We start from the raw sequence: 20,217 nt of genomic DNA, 5'->3' as shown, positions 1-20,217 counted from the left end.
GAAATGTCCAGGAGTGAGGGATATGTCATGTCTGATTATCTTCCCTATTTCTAGATGTGAAAACTCTCCTAAGGCCCACGAATAAACAATAAAGAGGTTGCCCTCAGATAGAACAATGAACATTCTCTAGTTGATAGAATAGATAACTTTCTTTTTTATTTTCTTTTGAGACGGAGTTTCTGGCTCTGCCACCCAGGCTGGAGTTCAGTGGCGCAATCTCGGCTCACTGCAAGCTTCGCCTCCCAGGTTCAAGTCATTCTCCTGCCTCAGCCTCCCAAGCAGCTGGGACTACAGGCGCGTGCCACCACCCCCACTAATTTTTTGTATTTTTAGTAGAGACGGGGTTTCACCATGTTGACCAAGATGGTCTTGATCTTCTGACCTCGTGATCTGCCCGCCTCAGCCTCCCAAAGTGCTGGGATTACAGGCATGAGCCACCTTGCCCAGCCAGTAATAATTTTTTTATTAGTGTATCAGTATAAATTTTCTTTTATTCTTACCTTCTCCTAAAGAGAACATAGTCACATCGTTTACACATTATCATTTATACATTGTCATTCACACGTTTTAATTATCACACTATATTTGATGACATCACAAACAGAATGATTAATCATCAGTGACACAAAATGTCTTCTGACTTTTTTCTATCAAATATTATAGGGTTTGTGTATGATGGGCAAAATCTATTATAATAAAAGACATGAACTTTCCTAAATCTGTGTTTATACCTTGAAAAAAGTTATAGGAAAGAAATAGAAATGGTTCTACTGTGGGCAAGTCTTTTTCTGACAATTTTAATGATTATAACAAACTAGAAATCTGACTGCTTGCTTTGGTATTTTAGGTATGTTGTTATTCATATTTTAGAGCTATTTTAATTTAGAGTAATTCTTACTATTAATAAATACCACCTTAAAAGAAATATTTGTCTCAAAATAATTTGACAATCATATGTTTAAGTATTTCAATTATCTAAACTTAATGATTAAGCATATCAAATTGATTTTATAAAACTCTTTTTCCTGCCAATTTAATTTCATTGCAAGTTTCTACTGATTTTGAATGGGTTCTAACTTCCAGAGATAGAATACTTTACCAAATATCAAACTGATATTCAAAACACCTGAAAAAGCTAACAATAACAAAACTTGACTCAGGGAGAAGAAAATTCATTTCTTCCCTTTTCAGCCCTTGAGGAATCTTTCCCATCCTATATCACACCACATTCCTAAACTCACATGATTGTGTGTGCAGAACTAACCATATGTATATTCTTTCATTTTAACATTTTTTAACCTGCTGTAATACAAACTCTCCTATGTCCTGATCTAATTGTATTTTTATCCTCCACATGTATTGGTATCTAACACATAGTAACTGCTAGGTAAATATCTATTGAATAAATAAACTTAATAGAAATTCATAAAGATTAAAAATTAGGGATTTAGCATTTTTTAAAAGGAGAAATAGTGCAGGGAGACTAATCTTTCTTCTCTTAATTAAACTGGCAGAGTAAAGTAGCAAGTTTTCCCTCCTAAAAAGTTTGCCTTTGAGATAATTTTAAAATAAATCTTTGCTATACACACAAGCCATCCATTCTCTAAACAGAACAGTTTGCTGTTCTCTCCATATTTGTTCGCTTTAATCCTCTCAGAATCTCCCGTCTATCTACTTAACGCAAAGAAGTAGAAACTCATTTACTGTTGCTACTTCTCAGTAGCTATTCCTGGGATTGGATGACCATAAAAGACTGAAATGAAGAGGTGATATGTCCTTCAATGCATATATTTAACAAGGTACTTATATCCAGAACCAAAAATAACTCCCATATATCAATAAGATAATGCAGAAAATCCAACAGAAAAGTGGACAAAAGACTTCCATAGGTGCTTCAGAAAATAGGATATCCCCTGGGAATAAACAATTTAGCCATCAGAGAAATGCCAACTACAACCACAAAGAAATACCACTACATACTCACTAGAATTACTAAAATTTAAAAGTCTGATAATATCAAGTGTTGCCAAGGATTTGGGGCAACTGGAATTCTCATACAGCCACTTTAGAAAACTGTCATATAGTATTTACTAAAACTAAACTAGTTTACACTATATACACTAAGATCCTGCAATTCAACTCCTGGCTACCTAGCCAAAAGATGCGGACTTACATGTTCACCAAAAGACATGTCTGAGAAATGTTCATCACAGCATTGTTTGTAGGTCCCACACTAAAAACAATCCCAAATATTTGTCAACTGAAGGATAAATATTAATACAAATCATATTAATTCATCTATTCATAGAAGTCATACAAGTTATATACAAGTCATAGAAGTTATGTGCTTATATGACACAGTACTAGATTGCAATGAGAAACTACAATTACATGCAACATAAATGAGTCTCAAGTACGATATCCGAACTCTCACAAATGTTCTACGTTCCATTCGTATAAAGTTCAAAGGCAGGCAAATGAATCTATTATGTTTGATGTCAGAAAAGGGGTTACCTTTTGGGAAGATAGTAACTGCAAGGGGGGATGTTGGGGAATTTCTGTGGTGCTGATGTTCTCCGTTTAAGCATTGTCTACATAAGTGTGTTCACTTTGGAAAATTCATTGAACTGGACCATTATGATTTGAAGTTTTGCTGGATGTCTTATTTCCATAAAAGTTTACTTTAAAGAATAAAATAATGGTCCAAATTGATTCCTCTCTTATACTAGAGTACAACTTCCTCAAGTAGACTTGTTTCAGATTGTTTGATATATTATTAATTAGCCTTTCCTACCATATTTGGATATTTAACTCCTTGAGAAAAAATAATATATACTTACTGGATAAGTGATAACAATAAGCAAAATATATTGGGCCTTTATGTAACAGGCCCTATTTCAACCACTATTCCTATTCCATTTTATCCTTAAAAAATACCCTCCTTAATTAGCCAGTATTTTCATTCTAAGAAAATGAAATGTTAGAAATGCTAAGTAACTTGGCAAAGGTCACTGAGTAAAACAGGAGTCAAACCGAGGCATTCTAATACCACAGCTCTTATTCTTACCTACAAGATCTCAGATAGACTTAATATTTAATACTTCAAGGCTTAGGAATAATATGTCTTCAAACTTTTTTGATAAATGAAAGTTCACATTTCTCTTGGTAAAGTCAAGATTATATTCTCTTACATGAGACTATCTAATACAAAATCTTGTTATGCATCATCACATGGGCCCTTCACACTGCAATGTGTAATCCTAGTGCTCTCAAATTGACATTTTCACTCATTGTCGAAACTTTTACTCTCCTCAAGTCCAAACTTCCCTGATCTCAAAATTACCCATCTTGGCTCTTATCAAGTTTATTGTGTTCAGATGTTTACTTATACTTCCTTTACTCCCACCTTCAGATGCCACCCCACCCTTGGATCAAAAAGTGTCCCATCAATCACTCCTCCACTGGCTTCTTCTACTCTACCTACAGACACTTGAGTGTGATGGGTGAGTAATCCATAAACACCTGATGACTAGCCGCACGAATGGCCCCTAAATCATCCTCAGCTTTTGGAACATTCCCTCCTTGACTTTTCATCTCCAGTCTGTCACTTTTCAGTTTGCTGATATTTTATGATGAGAATTGTCCACTAATCTTCTCAAGATACACTTCTGACACCCAGTCCAAAAAAAAAAAATCAAGTTTTTCTATACCTATAGAATTTTTAAAATTTCTTAGGCATGATCCTCATTGGTCCTCTTTGACATGGCCCTAATTCATATTTCTAATTGTATGCCCACCCCTTGTTCTCACAAACTAGTTTCACAAACTGGCTTGTCATCACAAACAAGTCACACTGAACTACTTTTTTTCTGGTCTCTATAGTTTTGCTCTAGGTGGTCTCCTACCTGGTACCTCTTTTCTCACTCAAAGTCCTGTCTACCCATCAATCCTTAGACATACACCTTCTCCCCCATAAATCCTTTCATGTTTTTCCAATCAGACGCATATTTTCTGACTTCCTATGATATCCCTTTCTGGCTTGTTATAGTTATTTGCATGTATATTTAATTTTCCCTAGACTGTGAGTCCTTTGAGGAGAGTATGCCATTCTTATTTATCTTGTTTTCCACAATTCTTAACCCAGTGCCTGGTAGACAAGGGATCTCAATAATCTTGAGTGGAAAGGTACATGCAATTCTGGCAGTGCAATGGCCATGATTCCCTTCATAATTACTTCTAAGACCTCTGGGTTTCCCTGAGTCACAGCTGAAAAATATCAAAAGCTGTCTAATAGGATCACTTTTCAGCTCAGTTAACCGACACAGAAGGATTTATTATGTGACCTAATAACTGAACTATCAAAAACTTTGCAATATTTCACTTAATTCTTACAAGTATATGTAAAACATATAATAATGTAGAAGAGTTTTAATACATAAATGGCCATATTACAACATAATGTGATAACAAAGTACCTTCCTAGGTATGTCCTACTAGTAGTTAGGACTTGGGTAAATTAGTGTATGAGGTTAAGTACAATCTAGGGGGTGAGGATTACAACCAGGAAGAAGTCAATAGTGGCTATGAAAACAAATTACATAATTCCAATACTGACTCCAATTTATAAGGTTTGAGATATATTATTAAACATATATTCCTCATAGGCATCTGAGTTTCTAAGTCACAGTCTTTCAAAAGGATATATTGCTCAGAGGCAAGGGTGAGTCACTGGAGTGCCCAAAATATTATTTTTTTAGGACATATACTCATATTTGTTTTATCTAACATTCCAGGAAAATTAGCAAGATTTACTACATGGGGCTATATGTCAGTCTGACAGACAACATTTATAACTCATTAGGTTTCCTGACAGAAGAAGGAGACCATCACTCTGTCATCCACTTTTAGTGTATTCACTGCAGCTCATACATGCCCATTGAGGAAGATATATGAACTCTATGATACGTATAAACTCATAATCCTCTGTAGTGAGATGAGGAGTGCCAGGAGGAACTGCAACTGCTGCTGCTGCTGGTTGGTTTCTGTTTTAGTTTTAAGCACACAGACTTTTGCTGGTTACATTCAAAGTCATAATGATCAATGGGCTCATAAAGATGGATTACCAATTTTTATATTACCAAAAAGAGGCTTGTTCCAAATTTGCTGAATTTTTTTCTATGAGAAAAATGTGACACCTAATATTTAGTCTTTAAGATGAAGAAAACATTTAGCAGTAGTTGAGAAAGCAACCACTTTTGGAAACGCCTTCTACTCAGGAGATAACATTTTGAAATGTTTGGAAACGTTTCTCCTGATAGGTGATTTTGCCAAGGGCATTTTCTTTTCTCTTTTCTTTTCTCTTCTCTTCTCTTTTCTTTTCTTTTTCTTTTCTCTCTTCTCTTCTCTTCTCTTCTTTTCTTTTCTTAACGGAGTCTTGTTATGTCGCTAGGCTGGAGTGCAATGGCGCGATCTTCACTGCAACCTCCGCCTCCCGGGTCCAAGCGATTCTCCTGTCTCAGCCTCCCGAGTAGCTGGGATTACAGGCACACGCCACCACGCCCAGCTAATTTTTGTATTTTTAGTAGAAACAGGGTTTCACCATGTTGGCCTGGATGGTCTCAGTCTACTGACCTCGTGATCCGCCCGCCTCGGCCTCCCACAGTGCTGGGATTATAGGCATGAGCCACTGCGCCCGGCCTCGCCTAGTGCATATTTTTAAAACTTTGAAGCAAAAATTTCAGAAACAGTATGCCACTTGTATATTTTTAAAATGTTGAAACAAAAATTTCTAATCTGTTTAAATAGCTTCCAAATATTTCAAAGTTTCATTGAGTTTTAAAGCTTCTTGTTAAAATATTAAGCTACAGCTTCTTTTAGTAGTACTTCAAGAACTGAATGACATGGAAAACAGAAATTTGAGAAACAAATTTCAATTTTTTTCCAATAATTTTTTATACTGGATTTGAAGTCAATTACTGGCATATATCAGGAGCATTCAGTGATAAACTTTGTTATTTGGAGATATTTTGTGAGGTATATTTTTCAGCTAAAGAAGTTATTGAAACCACATATTGAAATAAACCATATTTTAAAACTGCTATAGCACAGTGTTGAACCTACATTTTCAAAATTAACAAAACATTCTACTTTTAAAAAAATTAAATGGTTAGAATAGTTGTGAGAGAAAAGTTACCATTCACAAAATAAAAATTATATTTAACATTAATTATTCAACTTACCCTTTTAAATTTACACTTGTATATCCTCTATAAGTGACATAATCATATGTTAGTTTATGTGTGCAATGTATGCCTATATAATACATATATATAAGGGCATATGCTCAAAATGTTCTGAGAATGATAAATATGATCAAAAAATTAAAAATCAAATGACTTAAAAATGTTTATTCCTAATAAGGAATAAACATAAGAAAGTTAATGTCTGAGTGATGTGATAATGTAGAAATTAAAATATGATTTTCTCAAACTATTGGAAGGTAACACACAAAGGTTCTATAACAAAAATTTGGGATATCTAAATGCACTAATATTAAGAATGCTTATATATTTTTTATAAACAGCCTCAATATATAGCACAAAGATATTATAGAACACTAAGAACAATTTCTTGAGATTCTTAAACATTCCTGAAGCATTATGCCTGAAAAATAGGAGAACTGCCATGGAAACATGGACACTTTCACTTTCTTTAACATGGAAACATACAGAAAAAAATATGGCCTATAATCATTTCATATTGAGAGTTTTTAGGGTTATTTTATACCGTACATTCCAACTTCACTCAACATTATAACACACACACACACACACACACACACACACACACAGAGTCTCCTCTTTTATGATCTCACCATTAATTAGAGTATCCACTTAAATTTTTCCCAGGCCATACATTTCAAATCTGCAGGGCCCAATTTTGTCTTCAAAATTATTTTCCGAACATCATATCTAGGACAAACTACACATCCATCTACATCCCCTTCTTTGGTGACATATGAAATCCACATGTGCAGAAAAGGTAAATGCTGCAATTATGCAAAATATTATTCTTTTATGGTAGGGAATTAGAACACTGCTTCTCTCTTGTCAGGTTATGACAGAATAGCCTACTAGTTTAGGCTTTGTAGAAGGAACAATTGCCGAATTATTTTATTGTTAAATACAATCTTCATTACTAATTATTGGATTATCTCAAACTAGTAAGCCCCAAATATTATGGGTCTTCAGTATGATAAATCACATGACCGTTACTGAAATGCGTTAGGAATCTCACCCTGCATTCTGACCATCTGTTTATTAATTACATGCATTACTAAACTGCAAACACCTAGTCCACAGTGCCTGGTTTATTTCTAGTGACCAGCACAATGTCTAATATGTAGTAGATACTCATACTTTTGGAGAGAATCAACGAATGTATTTTAGAAAGATACAGTAGAAAACATAATAAATGGAGAAATACTAAATACTTAATATTGTTATGGGAAGTGTATTATAAAATTTATTTTTAAAACAGATTTCTAACCTGTTTACTACGCTTATGTATCTTTTTCAAATTTAAGAAAACAATTACTATAAATGTTTTCACTGAACACTTTACAAAGTCAACATAAAGAAGTGGCAGTTTCTTGAAACGATTTGCCTACACATTACCTGGCTCCTGCTGGCCTTAGGAGCAGTAAAGGCAGTTTCTCGCTGAGTGCATCTCTCTTAAATGGGAGCTACAGGGGGAGTCAGAGCCCAACACCCTTTGCTCAGACCCTCAGTGCTCTTTTCAAACGGACAAACGTCAGATTTACTGGTGTTTGCTGCTACTACATGCTCATTTCTTCTCCTTCTTCTTCTTCTTCTTTTTTTTTTTTTTTTTTTGAGACAGGGTCTCGCTCTGTCACCCAGGCTGGAGTGCAGTGGCACCATCTCGGCTCACTGTAACTTCCACCTCCCAGGTTCAAGTGATTCTTCTGCCTCAGCCTCCAGAGTAGCTGGGATTACAGGTGCATGCCACCATGCCCAGGCAATTTTTATATTTTTAGGAGAGACGGGGGTTTCACCATGTTAATCGGGCTGGTCTCGAACTCCTGGCCTCAAGTGATCCACCCACCTTGGCCTCCTAAAGTGCTGAGATTACAGGCATGAGCTACCACGCCCAGTTTACACGATCATTTCTGACGGTGCTTCTATTTGTTGCATTCCATTATATCATATAATAGATTTAGTACAGTATATATTTTTTTCTGCACAATGTTTCAGAAGGACATTTTTTAAGAAGAAACACCAAGTGAATGCACCAGAATTTAGGGTTCAAGTAGCAAGCTTTCATTTAAAAAAAAAAAAAAAACAACTTTCTCATGTTTTCGTGTGAGGAGAAACAATCTTTAAGGCAAAAAGGAAAAAAATATATATTCTCTTCACTACTGTTGGACAGTCATCATGCCCAAAGCACACTGGAATACACTCTATTTGTTTACCAAATATTATTTCATTCTATGTCAGGAATAAAAACATTCCAAGAAAATAAATAACTTCTAAAATGAAACTTAGTGAGAAAATATAAGTTGATTAATATAAATTCACTTAAAGAGCATTTGCTAGTTGAATTATGTTACACGTAATATCGCTTACTATATATGAATGAGAAAAGTAAAACTTTTACTCACCCTTTAAAGACTACTTTGGTCATAAGCATATCTATTTTTAACTTATTAAATAAGTTTGCTTACATCATTAATTTGTATTCATTGTTTATAATATATGAAAAGAAAATTTATAAAAACTTCACAGTATTTAAAAATTGACAGCTAACAAATAAGTCTTATACTTTTAAATCTCAGTGTTACTTTCTAACAGGAATATTATGTAAAAAATACAGTAGCTTATACATAAACTAAATGCAATTATGAAAACATATACTATTCAACAATTAAATGTTTAATAAGAGAAATTAACAGTTTGTTATTTAAGGAAAACACCATCAAAAGAAAGGAGGCATTCCTTATATTAATAATACAAGATCTGTTCAGTGACTTAGAACATTTTAAGTGCAAGGAGTAAAAATACAACATACATATGAATGACATAAAGCACAAAGCCACAATACTCATTAATAAGCGGGTTAAAATATAATCATTTCACGCTGACTAATCACCAAAAATGTAGCCATTGAATTAACAAAGATTAAATTTATTTATTCCTTTTTTTATTACAGCACAAGACTTTCTACAACATGAAGAAAATTTAAATGTATCTTAAAACTTTCTAATAATAATTTAAATAATTTAACATTTCACATTTCATTTGCTTTAAAATGAAAAATGTTTCTGAGATTTAATGTCACTCATACACACACACACGCGTGCATACACACTCCTAATTTTCTACTTAGTCAACAGGATCTGCTGAAGTTAAAGTTATCCATGAAAGAATATTACTCTGGTATGCTAATAAGGTATTCTGAAGTTTGTCTAATATGCACCAACACTGAAAGAGGTAAAATGTTATATTTGGTATTGACAACAAAACTTCAGATCTCCTAAACCCATTTAATATAAAAGGCTAATTTAACAAATAAATATGCTTCATATAATAAAAGAAATCCAGTCATTCTAATGATATGTAAGTACTTCATACATATAAAAAAGTAAATAACTATGTAAAAATTCTATACAAACATTTATTGTGATTTTTAAAGCTTCAATATATTCAACTTATCAAAAAAATAAAAATATTACATTTCTTCATAGTGCAAAGACTGAATTATTCAATGAACTCCTTTTGGGATATACATGTAATAAACACTAAAGAATTCTGCACATCTGCCTTACTATTTGGCAATCTGTGATTATTGTTTTCTTGGTCATTTGTTTTTGTGAGGTTGAAAAGTCATCTATATACAGGACTTTAATGAATATTCATATTTTTCACTTATGACATAATTTACATACAAAAAATAGCATAACAAAAGTATACTGGAATATAGTATTAGATACATTTACATAAACATTGCATGAATATCACAGTGGATATGTAGAGAAGGTTGATGAACCTTAAAATGTAAAATATCAAAGGATCAAAACATCTAAAACTGACCTGGAATGAATTATTTGTAATTTTAATATTCTATAAATCTAAGTAGATGTTTATGTTAAACTTAAAAGCATTATAATGTCTATTAAATAGAACAGGGGTCAGCAAACTCTTCCCAGAAAAAGCCAGATAGTAAATATTTCAGGCTTTGTGGGTTACAGAGTTTCTATTGCAACTAATCGATGCTACTGCTATAGTGCAAAACCAGCCATAGATAACACATAAACAAATGAGCATGACTGTGTTCCAATAGAACTTATTTACAAAAATAGGCAACAGGCCGGTTTGGTCCATAGACCATAGTTTGTTGACCTCTAAAACAGAGAATCTGACTCAAAAACACTTAATTTTAATTGTTTCAATACCTAGTATAAAGCATGAGACCTGAGTAAATGTTTAATGCTTCATGGATTAAAAGCATGAATGGGTAGGGAAAATAAAATATCTGTGCTCAGAAACAAATGCCATTACAATTCAGTCTCATTAGTGGTTAGGATTCTGCTTTCCTAATTGGGAAAAAATTCCAAGAAAGTAATCCATAGCCTTCTTAAGAACTAGGCTTGCAAACTATAACCAATAAAATGAAAGAAGATGCAACAGAGACATAGTAAGCAGAAAGTGGATTTCCAATCTAACATAGCTAATAAAAAATATCTTTTTATGGTGAGTTCTTACAGTATTTCAAATCTCCCAAAGTAAAGTGTAAACTCCATAAGGATAAGAAATATGTTCCAATTATCTCTGGATCACAGTGCCTAGTATATACGAGATGGTCGGTAATGACATTTATTAAATACATATGTGAGTGCTTTCCATGGCAAAATATGTTTTTCATTAGATCCCACAAGATGATGGTCCTTTGAGGCAGCAATTTTACTTTAAGATCCTCCTATAAAGTTAAAATGTTCTGTTGTTTAACATCATCAGTCACACTTTGACTATAAAGATGAATTTCAGCCTGAACCAGAGCTTGACCTACTCTTCAAATAACATGACTTGAAACTTGGGTTTGCATCTTATTATAAAGATGTTTGAGTAGGGCAAAACAAAACAAGTGCAGGCATCAAGTGTTGGTTACAAAACTGGAGTTATAACTAATTTTCAAATAAAGAATCACTTAGCTTTATAAATTTAATTACAAATAGATTATAAACTCAAATCAGTTTTTCACTTAACGGAAATGTACTTGGTCATTCACGATTTAAAAGATCAATGGTAATCAAAATGCCTATTTCAATATAGTTATATATTAATTACTCCTCAAAAAAAAGATATTTGAAGATCACTAAAGAATCATTCACAAACAAAGCTTATGAGTTTTGTCTATGGCTCCAATAAAAACTCAGAAAATTAAAATATTCCCAAACCACAGTAACTCCACAAAGTGGGAGAAATGCATAATCATATAAATTATTACATAAATTAAACTTTTGCATGACATATGTAAAAAACTGTAAACAAGTTATGCTGTGGAAGTAAATTTCTCTACTTTTTTAAACATAGTATTTTCACATTTCCAAACAAAATAGTAAGTCAGATAATGACAAAACACAAGTTTTAAAGAATACTATTTGGCTTTTGGATCAGTTATGGATATCAACAGATGAAAGCCACACATAATTATATGCTTAAACAAGACACAGCCTTAATTTGCCATTTTTACAAGCACAACGTCAACATTATATATAAATGTAAATAATATAATATTCCTGATTAATTGACAGCAAACCAAAGATAAAATGGAGAAAAATATTTCCATTAGAACAGTGGTATGGTCCAAAGTTCACATATTAAAAAATAAATATATAAAATACCATTATATATGGTACACTACTTGAAATTAAATGGATTCCTCTTCCAAATATCAAATTTCAAAACACAAACCAAGAGGGTCAATGATCTACTCTACAAAGAAATCAGAGAAGATAAAGTGTATGCATTCCACAATTTATAAAGAGAATAAATTAAAGCAAAAGAGACAAAGCAAAACAAAACAAAAAAGAATAAGAATATTATCATACCATACACAGCATGGAATACCATGCAGCCATAATGAGGAATGGTATCATGTCCTTTGCAGGGACATGGATAGAATTGGATGCCATTATCCTCAGCAAACTAATAAAGGAACAGAAAGCCAAACACTGCATGTTCTCACTTATAAGTGGGAGCTGAATGATGAGAACACATGGCCACATGATGGGGAACAACACACTGAGGCCTGTTGGGGAAGGAGTGTGGGGGCCAGGGAAAACATCAGAAAGAATAGCTAATGGATGCTGGGCTTAATACCTAGGTGATGGGATAATCTGTGCAGCAAACCACCATGGCCCACATTTACCTATGTAACAAACTTGCACATCCTGCACATGTAGCCCTGAATGTAAAATAAAAGTTGAGGAAAAGAAAAAAAATGAACTTTCCCTCACTCAGACTCAAACTTTAAAGTATGACATGTTAACAAGCAAGAATACTATCATACCGATGTCCATGGTTCCTGATGCCATGACACATCAGCAGGGCAAGCATGCATATGACACTGTATTACACTAGGTGGCTTGTTTATGATTTCACAGTTGTGATCTTCTAATATTTGGCCATTGGGAAATTGACATATTACAAGTCTTGATTTTATTCCTCCTCCACATGTTTGTGAACACTAAAAACAAGAATAGGAAAATTCAAAACTATGTGGTTTTAAAGAGAATAATGTATTGCTTCATTCAATGTTTAAACATAATCAGTAATTATGTTTACTCTAGTAATGTTACTTTAGTAATGGTAGAGTTTAAGTTTATAATTACTTCATAATTATCAACATTTCTCCCTAGATAAAAAAAAAAAAATCAAAGTTTCAATTCCATGACTTTAAAAGTTGACTAGATTTTGAGGATTAGTATCATAATATATTTCAATAAGATATCCAGGACCTGTAAGATAATGTTGGCAGGTCAAGCCAAAATCAAAATTTATTTATCTAAGTAATGAGCATTAAGTACATAATGTACAATATCCAATCAACAGGTTACTAAGTAACCATGAAAGCTATTAATAATAAGGTATGTCTAATTTTATAAACATGAAATGTTCAGTATATATAATATAAAAACAGCAAGTAATAAAACAGCTGTATAATATGAACCAATTTCTAAAACTCATGTAGAACAAAAGCCTGGCAAGAAATATACCAAATTTTGTTAAAAGTTTGTATTTATATTTGGACATATAATTTGAATTTTCAAAACGAGTGCATGCAAACTCAGAAACAAAGGTTACTTTCGTTTTGGAAAATAGTAAAAGTGTATCTTAAAAATGTGCTTGATATGTATTAGCCGCTGGTCTGAGTGTACTTTAAAAACATGGCTTCAAACTCCCAGTGAACAGAAATTATGTGCTAAAAATCATTAAGCAAAAATATTTGATTAATTTAATTAGGTCATTCATTTTAATTTTCCAAAGCTAATAGAAATACTGGCTTCTTGTTTGTTGCCTTTCCACATTATGAAGGACGTTAGTATTAAAAGTGACTTTAAAAAATTATCTTTTTATTTCCAGTGCCTAGAGAGTGCAAGTGCATGAAGCAAGTGCTCAATAACTGACAACTATCTGGCTTAAAGAAAAAGATTTGCCAAATGCATAACTTAGTAATAGGATTAAACATTGTTTATATTTTATTCTAGTTTTCTATTTTTATATCAACCTAATTGTCTAAGAAATTAGGAGAATAAACCAATTTTAGAAAGATACTAGTAGTTCAAAGACATATTGCCTAGCATATTAGATTCTGTTGAAAAATCTAGAATATGCATTTTTTGAATCATGAATGAGTGACCTAAACCATGACAGAACATCTATTAAAAGAACATGGCTTAATTACTCAATTAAAAAAAAAAATCTAGTCAGCAGAATCACTTGAGGCCAGGAGTTTGAGACCAGCCTGGGCAACATGGTGAAATTCCCATCTCTATTAAAAATTTAAAAAAAATAGCCAGGCATGGTGGCACACACCTGTAGCCTTAGCTACGTGGAAGGCTGAGGTGGGAAGAGTGCTTGAGCCCAGGAGGTGGAGGATGCAGTGAGTCGAGACCACAATACTGCATTCCAGCCTGGGCAACAGAGTGAGACTCTGTCTCAAAAAAAAAAACAAAAACAAAAACAAAAAACTTTTTCTACATAGTATAGTGAAATAAGGTGATCAAACAGTATAGGATGCTTTTTACTTTTGGTCTTCAGAGATGTAATAATCTCACAAGTTTAGAAAATACTATGACTTACTTCTCCCCAATTTCCGTAGTTCCACTGTGGACAAGGCCCTGGACCACAGTGCTGTAACTCTGGAGGCTTGGAGGTTGCATCGCAGTAACTAGCACTTTGTCCATTTTCATCCTGGCAGACCACAGCCCTACGCTGAAGTCCTCCAGAACAACTGCTAGAGCACTGACAAGAATAAAACACAAAATATGCACAAACTCCGGATTCCACATCATTAATTTACATGGTAAAAAAAAAATCAGCATTGACTCAATCAAAATCAAACTCTACATTAGAATCTCCTTCATTGGAATCACAATTTGAATTGAGAAATCTGTCAGAACACTTGAGTTTTACTGGGAGCTTCATTAGAATTTGTTGATGAAAAGGTGGGACTTTCAAGTTTGCATTAGGAAACAATTTTCACTTTTATCATAAGTGTTAAGTAAAAAATGGAAGTTTTGAGGTCTCACTAGGAATGAATAAAAGACAGCATTAAATTACTTAACTTTACACTGGTGTTTTTCTTCATTTTGTATTATTAATCTCATGTACAATATGAACTATAATTATACCATGTGTAGTTTGTCATGATTTTATACCAGCTTATTGTATTGCTATCATAACACTTTTGGGGTTTAGGTTTATTCATAAACATTTATAGTCATACCCCTAAAGGGTTTTCTTTTGTTTTTATTATAATGAATTCTAATCAGATTGTTTTACAGTACATTCCTCTGTAATCATAATAACATTTTAGTGCATAATTCAATAAGAACCCTAGCATTTGTAACAAGCATCAAAAATGCTTAATCCTTTTAATATTTAAACTATTGATCTTCAAATAAATTTAGCATTTAAAGTACTGATGGCATCATATACATACCTGTTAAAAGGATATAATATAACAAAATTATAGAATTAATATAATCCAATAAAAATGGCTTACTGATCCCCACGGTCCGGTTCTCCACTGGTTTCCTCTGACTGATGGATGGACCACCTGATTTTCATCATCTTCAAGTTTGTGAGTTAATGGCAAATTCGTGCTTAGATAATAGCTTGGTTGCACAGCAGAACTAGGAAAGTGGCTGTGTGCAGGCGGGCAGGCTGCTAGGCTACATTCCTGTTCCATCAAGGGGCGAACTTCAGGATCACAGTAATTCTCATCAATTGGCTGATGGTAGTTCATGCATAAAACTTGTCGAGTTGTTTTTCCATAGCCACAGGAAGCTGAACACTGATCAAAAATTTAGCCAAGGGTAATATACAACATTAATTTATATTTAGTATCAAATATATTTAAATTTTTCATTTTCTTTTGTTCTCATAAGAATACTTACAGGTGACCAATCCCCTGCTTGCCACTCTCCACAAGGGGTAAAACAGTCCCATATTTCAGCAGGTTGGGGTAAGTGGGCACAATATGATTCATCTGCTATTCTATCAAGAGCATCACGACAGCTTACATAGCGGGCTTGAGTACCTCTTCCACAAGATACGGAGCACTTTTTAAGAAATCAAATTGTATCCAGGCATTACACATGTATCCAGTACATCACCCATGTCCCTTATACATAGCTGTTACTCACATTTCTAAAACATCCAGTTTCTTGAGAAAATTTAAATTATTATAGATAGTATCACCTGACATCACTTCTGAGTCAAATAAAGATGGGGTACTAAATATTCCAATCAGTTTAGATCATAAATTTCACAAATAATGTATAATAATTCAATAATACATAAATATAATGATTTAAAATGATGCTTAGTTATTTGCTAAAATTAAGATACTGAAAATATTTTAGGTATGAGAATCTTACAATATCAATAAAAATAATTTTGATATCTAACATCTGTTACTAAGTAACAGATACATATAATTCCATAATTAAAATACTCTGAGAACATGTGAAGCTTAAAAACACATATTCTATAAGATTTTAGCAACGTATACTCCACATATATGAAAGCTTTCCATGTAGAAAAACAACATGAAAATGTTTGTAGTTTAAATAAAAACTGATAAAGCCTAATACTATATCTGCTTCTCATAACCATCTGTGACATAATTATTATTATTATTCCCATTTTGAAGATTAGAAAATAGACTCAGATGGGCCCCTGAGCAAGTTGGCCGAATAGGAACAGCTCCAGCCTCCAGCTCCCAAAGCAAGCGACATGGAAGATGGACAATTTCTGCATTTTCAACTGAGGTACCAGGTTCATCTCACTGGGGAGTGCCAGACAAGCGGTGCTGGTCAGCTGGTGCAGCCTGACCAGCAAGAGCTGAAGCAGGGCTAGGCATCCCCTCACCTGGGAAGCGCAAGGGGGAAGGGAATCCCTTTTCCTAACCAAGGGAAACTAAGACACACAACACGTGGAAAATCGGGTAACTCCCACCCTAATACTGTGCTTTACCAAGGGTCTTAGCAAATGGCACACTAGGAGATTATATCCCACACCTGGCCCGGAGGGTCCCATGCCCACGGAGGCTCCCTCATTGCTAGCACAACAGTCTGAGATCTACCTGCAAGGCAACAGCAAGACTGGGGGAGGGGCACCCTCCATTGCTGAGGCTTAAGTAAGTAAACAAAGACACCAGGAAGCTCGAACTGGGTAGAGCCCACCACAGCTCAAAGAGGCCTGCCTGCCTCTGTAGACTCCACCTCTGGGGACAGGGCATAGCTAAACAAAAAGCAGTAGAAACCTCTGCAGATGCAAATGACACTGACAGCTTTGAAGAGAGCAGTGGGTCTCCCAGCACGGAGGCTGAGATCTGAGAACGGACAGACTGCATGCTCAAGTGGGTCCCTGACCCTTGAGTAACCTTACTGGGAGACATCCCCCACTAGGTGCAGACTGACACTTCACACCTCACATGGCTGGGCACACCACTGAAACGAAGTTTCCAGAGCAAGAATCAGACAGCAACACTTACTGTTCAGCAATATTTTATCTTTTGCAGCCTCTGCTGCTGATAGCCAGGCAAACAGGGTCTGGAGTAGACCTCAAGCAAACTCCAACAGACCTGCAGCTGAGAGTCCTGACTGTTAGAAGGAAAACTAACAAACAGAAAGGACACCCACACCAAAATCCCATCAGTATGTCACCATCATCAAAGACCAAAGGCAGAAAAAAACACAAAGATGGGGAAAAAGCAGTGCAGAAAAGCTGGAAATTCAAAAAATCAGAGCACATCTCCGCCTGCAAAGGAATACAACTCATCGCCAGCAACGGATCAAAGATGGACGGAGAATGACTTTGACGAGTTGACAGAAGAAGGCTTCAGTTGATCAAACTTCTGAGAGCTAAAGGAGGAACTATGTACCCAGTGTAAAGAAACTAAAAATCTTGAATAAAGAATGGAAGAATGGATAACTAGAATAATCAATGCAGAGAAGGCCATAAACGAACTGATAGAGATAAAAACCATGACACGAGAATTACGTGACAAATGCACAAGCTTCAGTAACCAGCTCGATCAACTGGAAGAAAGAGTATCAATGATTGAAGATCGAATGAATGAAATGAAGTGAGAAGAGAAGTCTAGAGAAAAAAGAGGAAAAAGAAATGAACAAAGCCTCCAAGAAATAGGGGATTATGTGAAAAAACCAAATCTACGTCTGATTGGGGTGCCTGAAAGTGAGGGGGAAAATGGAACCAAGTTGGAAAACACTCTGCAGGATATCATCCAGGAGAACTTCCCCAACCTAGCAAGGCAGGCCAACATTTAAATTCAGGAAGTACAGAGAACACCACAAAGATACTCCTCAAGAAGACCAACTCCAAGACACATAATTGTCAGATTCACCAAAGTTGAAATGAAGGAAAAACTGTTAAGGGCAGCCAGAGAGAAAGGTCGGGTTACACACAAAGGGAAGCCCATCAGACTAACAGCAGATCTCTTGGCAGAAACTCTACAGCCAGAAGAGAGTGAGGGCCAATATTCAACATTCTTAAAGAAAAGAATTTTCAACCCAGAATTTCATATCTAGCCAAACTAAGTTTCATAAGTGAAGGAGAAATAAAATTCTTTACAGACAAGCAAATGTTTAGAGATTTTGTCACCACTAGGCCTGCCCTACAACAGACCCTGAAGGAATCATTAAACACGGAAAGGCACAACCAGTGCCAGTCATTGCAAAAACATGGCAAAACGTAAAGACCATCGATGCTAGGAAGAAACTGCATCAACTAACGAGCAAAATAACCAGCTAATATCACAATGATAGGATCAAGTTCACACATAACAATATTAACCTTAAATGTAAATGGACTAAATGGTCCAATTAAAAGATATAGACTGGCAAATTGGATAGAGTCAAGACCCATCAGTTTGCTGTATTCAGGAGACCCATCTCACATGCAGAGACACACATAGGCTCAAAATAAAGGGATGGAGGAAGATCTACCAAGCAAATGGAAAACAAAATAAAGCAGGGGTTGCAATCCTAGTCTCTGATAAAACAGACTTTAAACCATCAAAGATCAAAAGAGACAAAGAAGGCCATTACATAATGGTAAACGGATCAATTCAACAGGAAGAGCTAACTATCCTAAATATATATGCACCCAATACAGGAGCACCCAGATTCATAAAGCAAGTCCTTAGAGACTTACAAAGAGACTTAGACTCCCATACAATAATAATGGGAGACAGCAACACCGCACTGTCAACATTAGACAGATCAACGAGACAGAAAGTTAACAAGAATATGCAGGAATTGAACTCAACTCTGCACCAAGCGGACCTAATAGACATCTACAGAACTCTCCACCCCAAATCAACAGAATATACATTCTTCTCAGCACCACATCACACTTATTCCAAAATTGACCACATAGTTGGAAGTAAAGCACTCCTCACCAAATAGAAAAGAACAAAAATTATAACAAACTGTCTCTCAGACCACAGTGCAATCAAACTGGAACTCAGGACTAAGAAACTCAATCAAAACCGCTCAACTACATGGAAACTGAACAGCTTACTCCTGAATGACTACTGGGTACATAACGAAATGAAGGCAGAAATGAAGATGTTCTTTGAAACCAATGAGAACAAAGATACAACATACCAGAATCTCTGGGACACATTTAAAGCAGTGTGTAGAGGGAAATTTATAGCACTAAATGCCTACAAGAGAAAGCTGGAAAGATCTAAAATTGACACTCTAACGTCACAATTAAAAGAACTAGAGAAGCAAGAACAAACACATTCAAAAGCTAGCAGAAGGCAAGAGATAACTAAGATCAGAGAAGAACTGAAGGAGACAGAGACACAAAAAACCCTCCAAAAAATCAATGAATCCAGGAGCTGGTTTTTTGAAAAGATCAACAAAATTGATAGACCACCAGCAAGACTAATAAAGAAGAAAAGAGAGAAGAATCAAATAGACACAATAAAAAGTGATAAAGGGGATATCACCACCAACCCCACAGAAATACAAACTACCATCAGAGAATACTATAAACACCTCTATGCAAATAAATTAGAAAACCTAGAAGAAATGGATAATTTCTTGGACACTTACACTCTTCCAAGACTAAACCAGGAAGAAGTTGAATCCCTGAATAGACCAATAGCAGGCTCTGAAATTGAGGAAATAATTAATAGCCTACCAACCAAAAAGAGTCCAGGACCAGATGCATTCACAGCTGAATTCTACCAGAGGTACAAGGAGGAGCTGGTACCATTCCTTCTGAAACTATTCCAATCAATAGAAAAAGAGGCAATCCTCCCTAACTCATTTTATGAGGCCAACATCATCCTGATACCAAAGCCTGGCAGAGACACAACCAAAAAAGAGAATTTTAGACCAATATCCCTGATGAACATCGATGCAAAAATCCTCAA

At 34.8% G+C, this 20,217-nt stretch overlaps 1 protein-coding gene across 1 annotated transcript in view; it reads right to left on the bottom strand.

The window, feature by feature from the left end:
- Positions 1 to 20,217, bottom strand: part of LOC112617288 (A disintegrin and metalloproteinase with thrombospondin motifs 20-like) — a 204,921-nt gene that overhangs the window by 62,678 nt on the left and 122,026 nt on the right. The window contains exons 25-28 of the mRNA XM_025374034.1: positions 15,701 to 15,865; positions 15,307 to 15,597; positions 14,382 to 14,543; positions 12,589 to 12,765 (exon numbers count right to left, since the gene is read on the bottom strand). Of these exons, the coding sequence (XP_025229819.1) occupies positions 12,589 to 12,765; positions 14,382 to 14,543; positions 15,307 to 15,597; positions 15,701 to 15,865 (795 nt within the window). The remainder of the gene's footprint in view (positions 1 to 12,588; positions 12,766 to 14,381; positions 14,544 to 15,306; positions 15,598 to 15,700; positions 15,866 to 20,217) is intronic.

The sequence above is a fragment of the Theropithecus gelada genome, unplaced genomic scaffold (genome assembly GCF_003255815.1).
Source record: "Theropithecus gelada isolate Dixy unplaced genomic scaffold, Tgel_1.0 HiC_scaffold_15989, whole genome shotgun sequence".
NCBI lineage: Eukaryota > Metazoa > Chordata > Mammalia > Primates > Cercopithecidae > Theropithecus > Theropithecus gelada.
The sequence above is the reverse complement of the archived record's forward strand: the minus strand, read 5'-3'. Positions and strand labels throughout refer to the sequence as shown.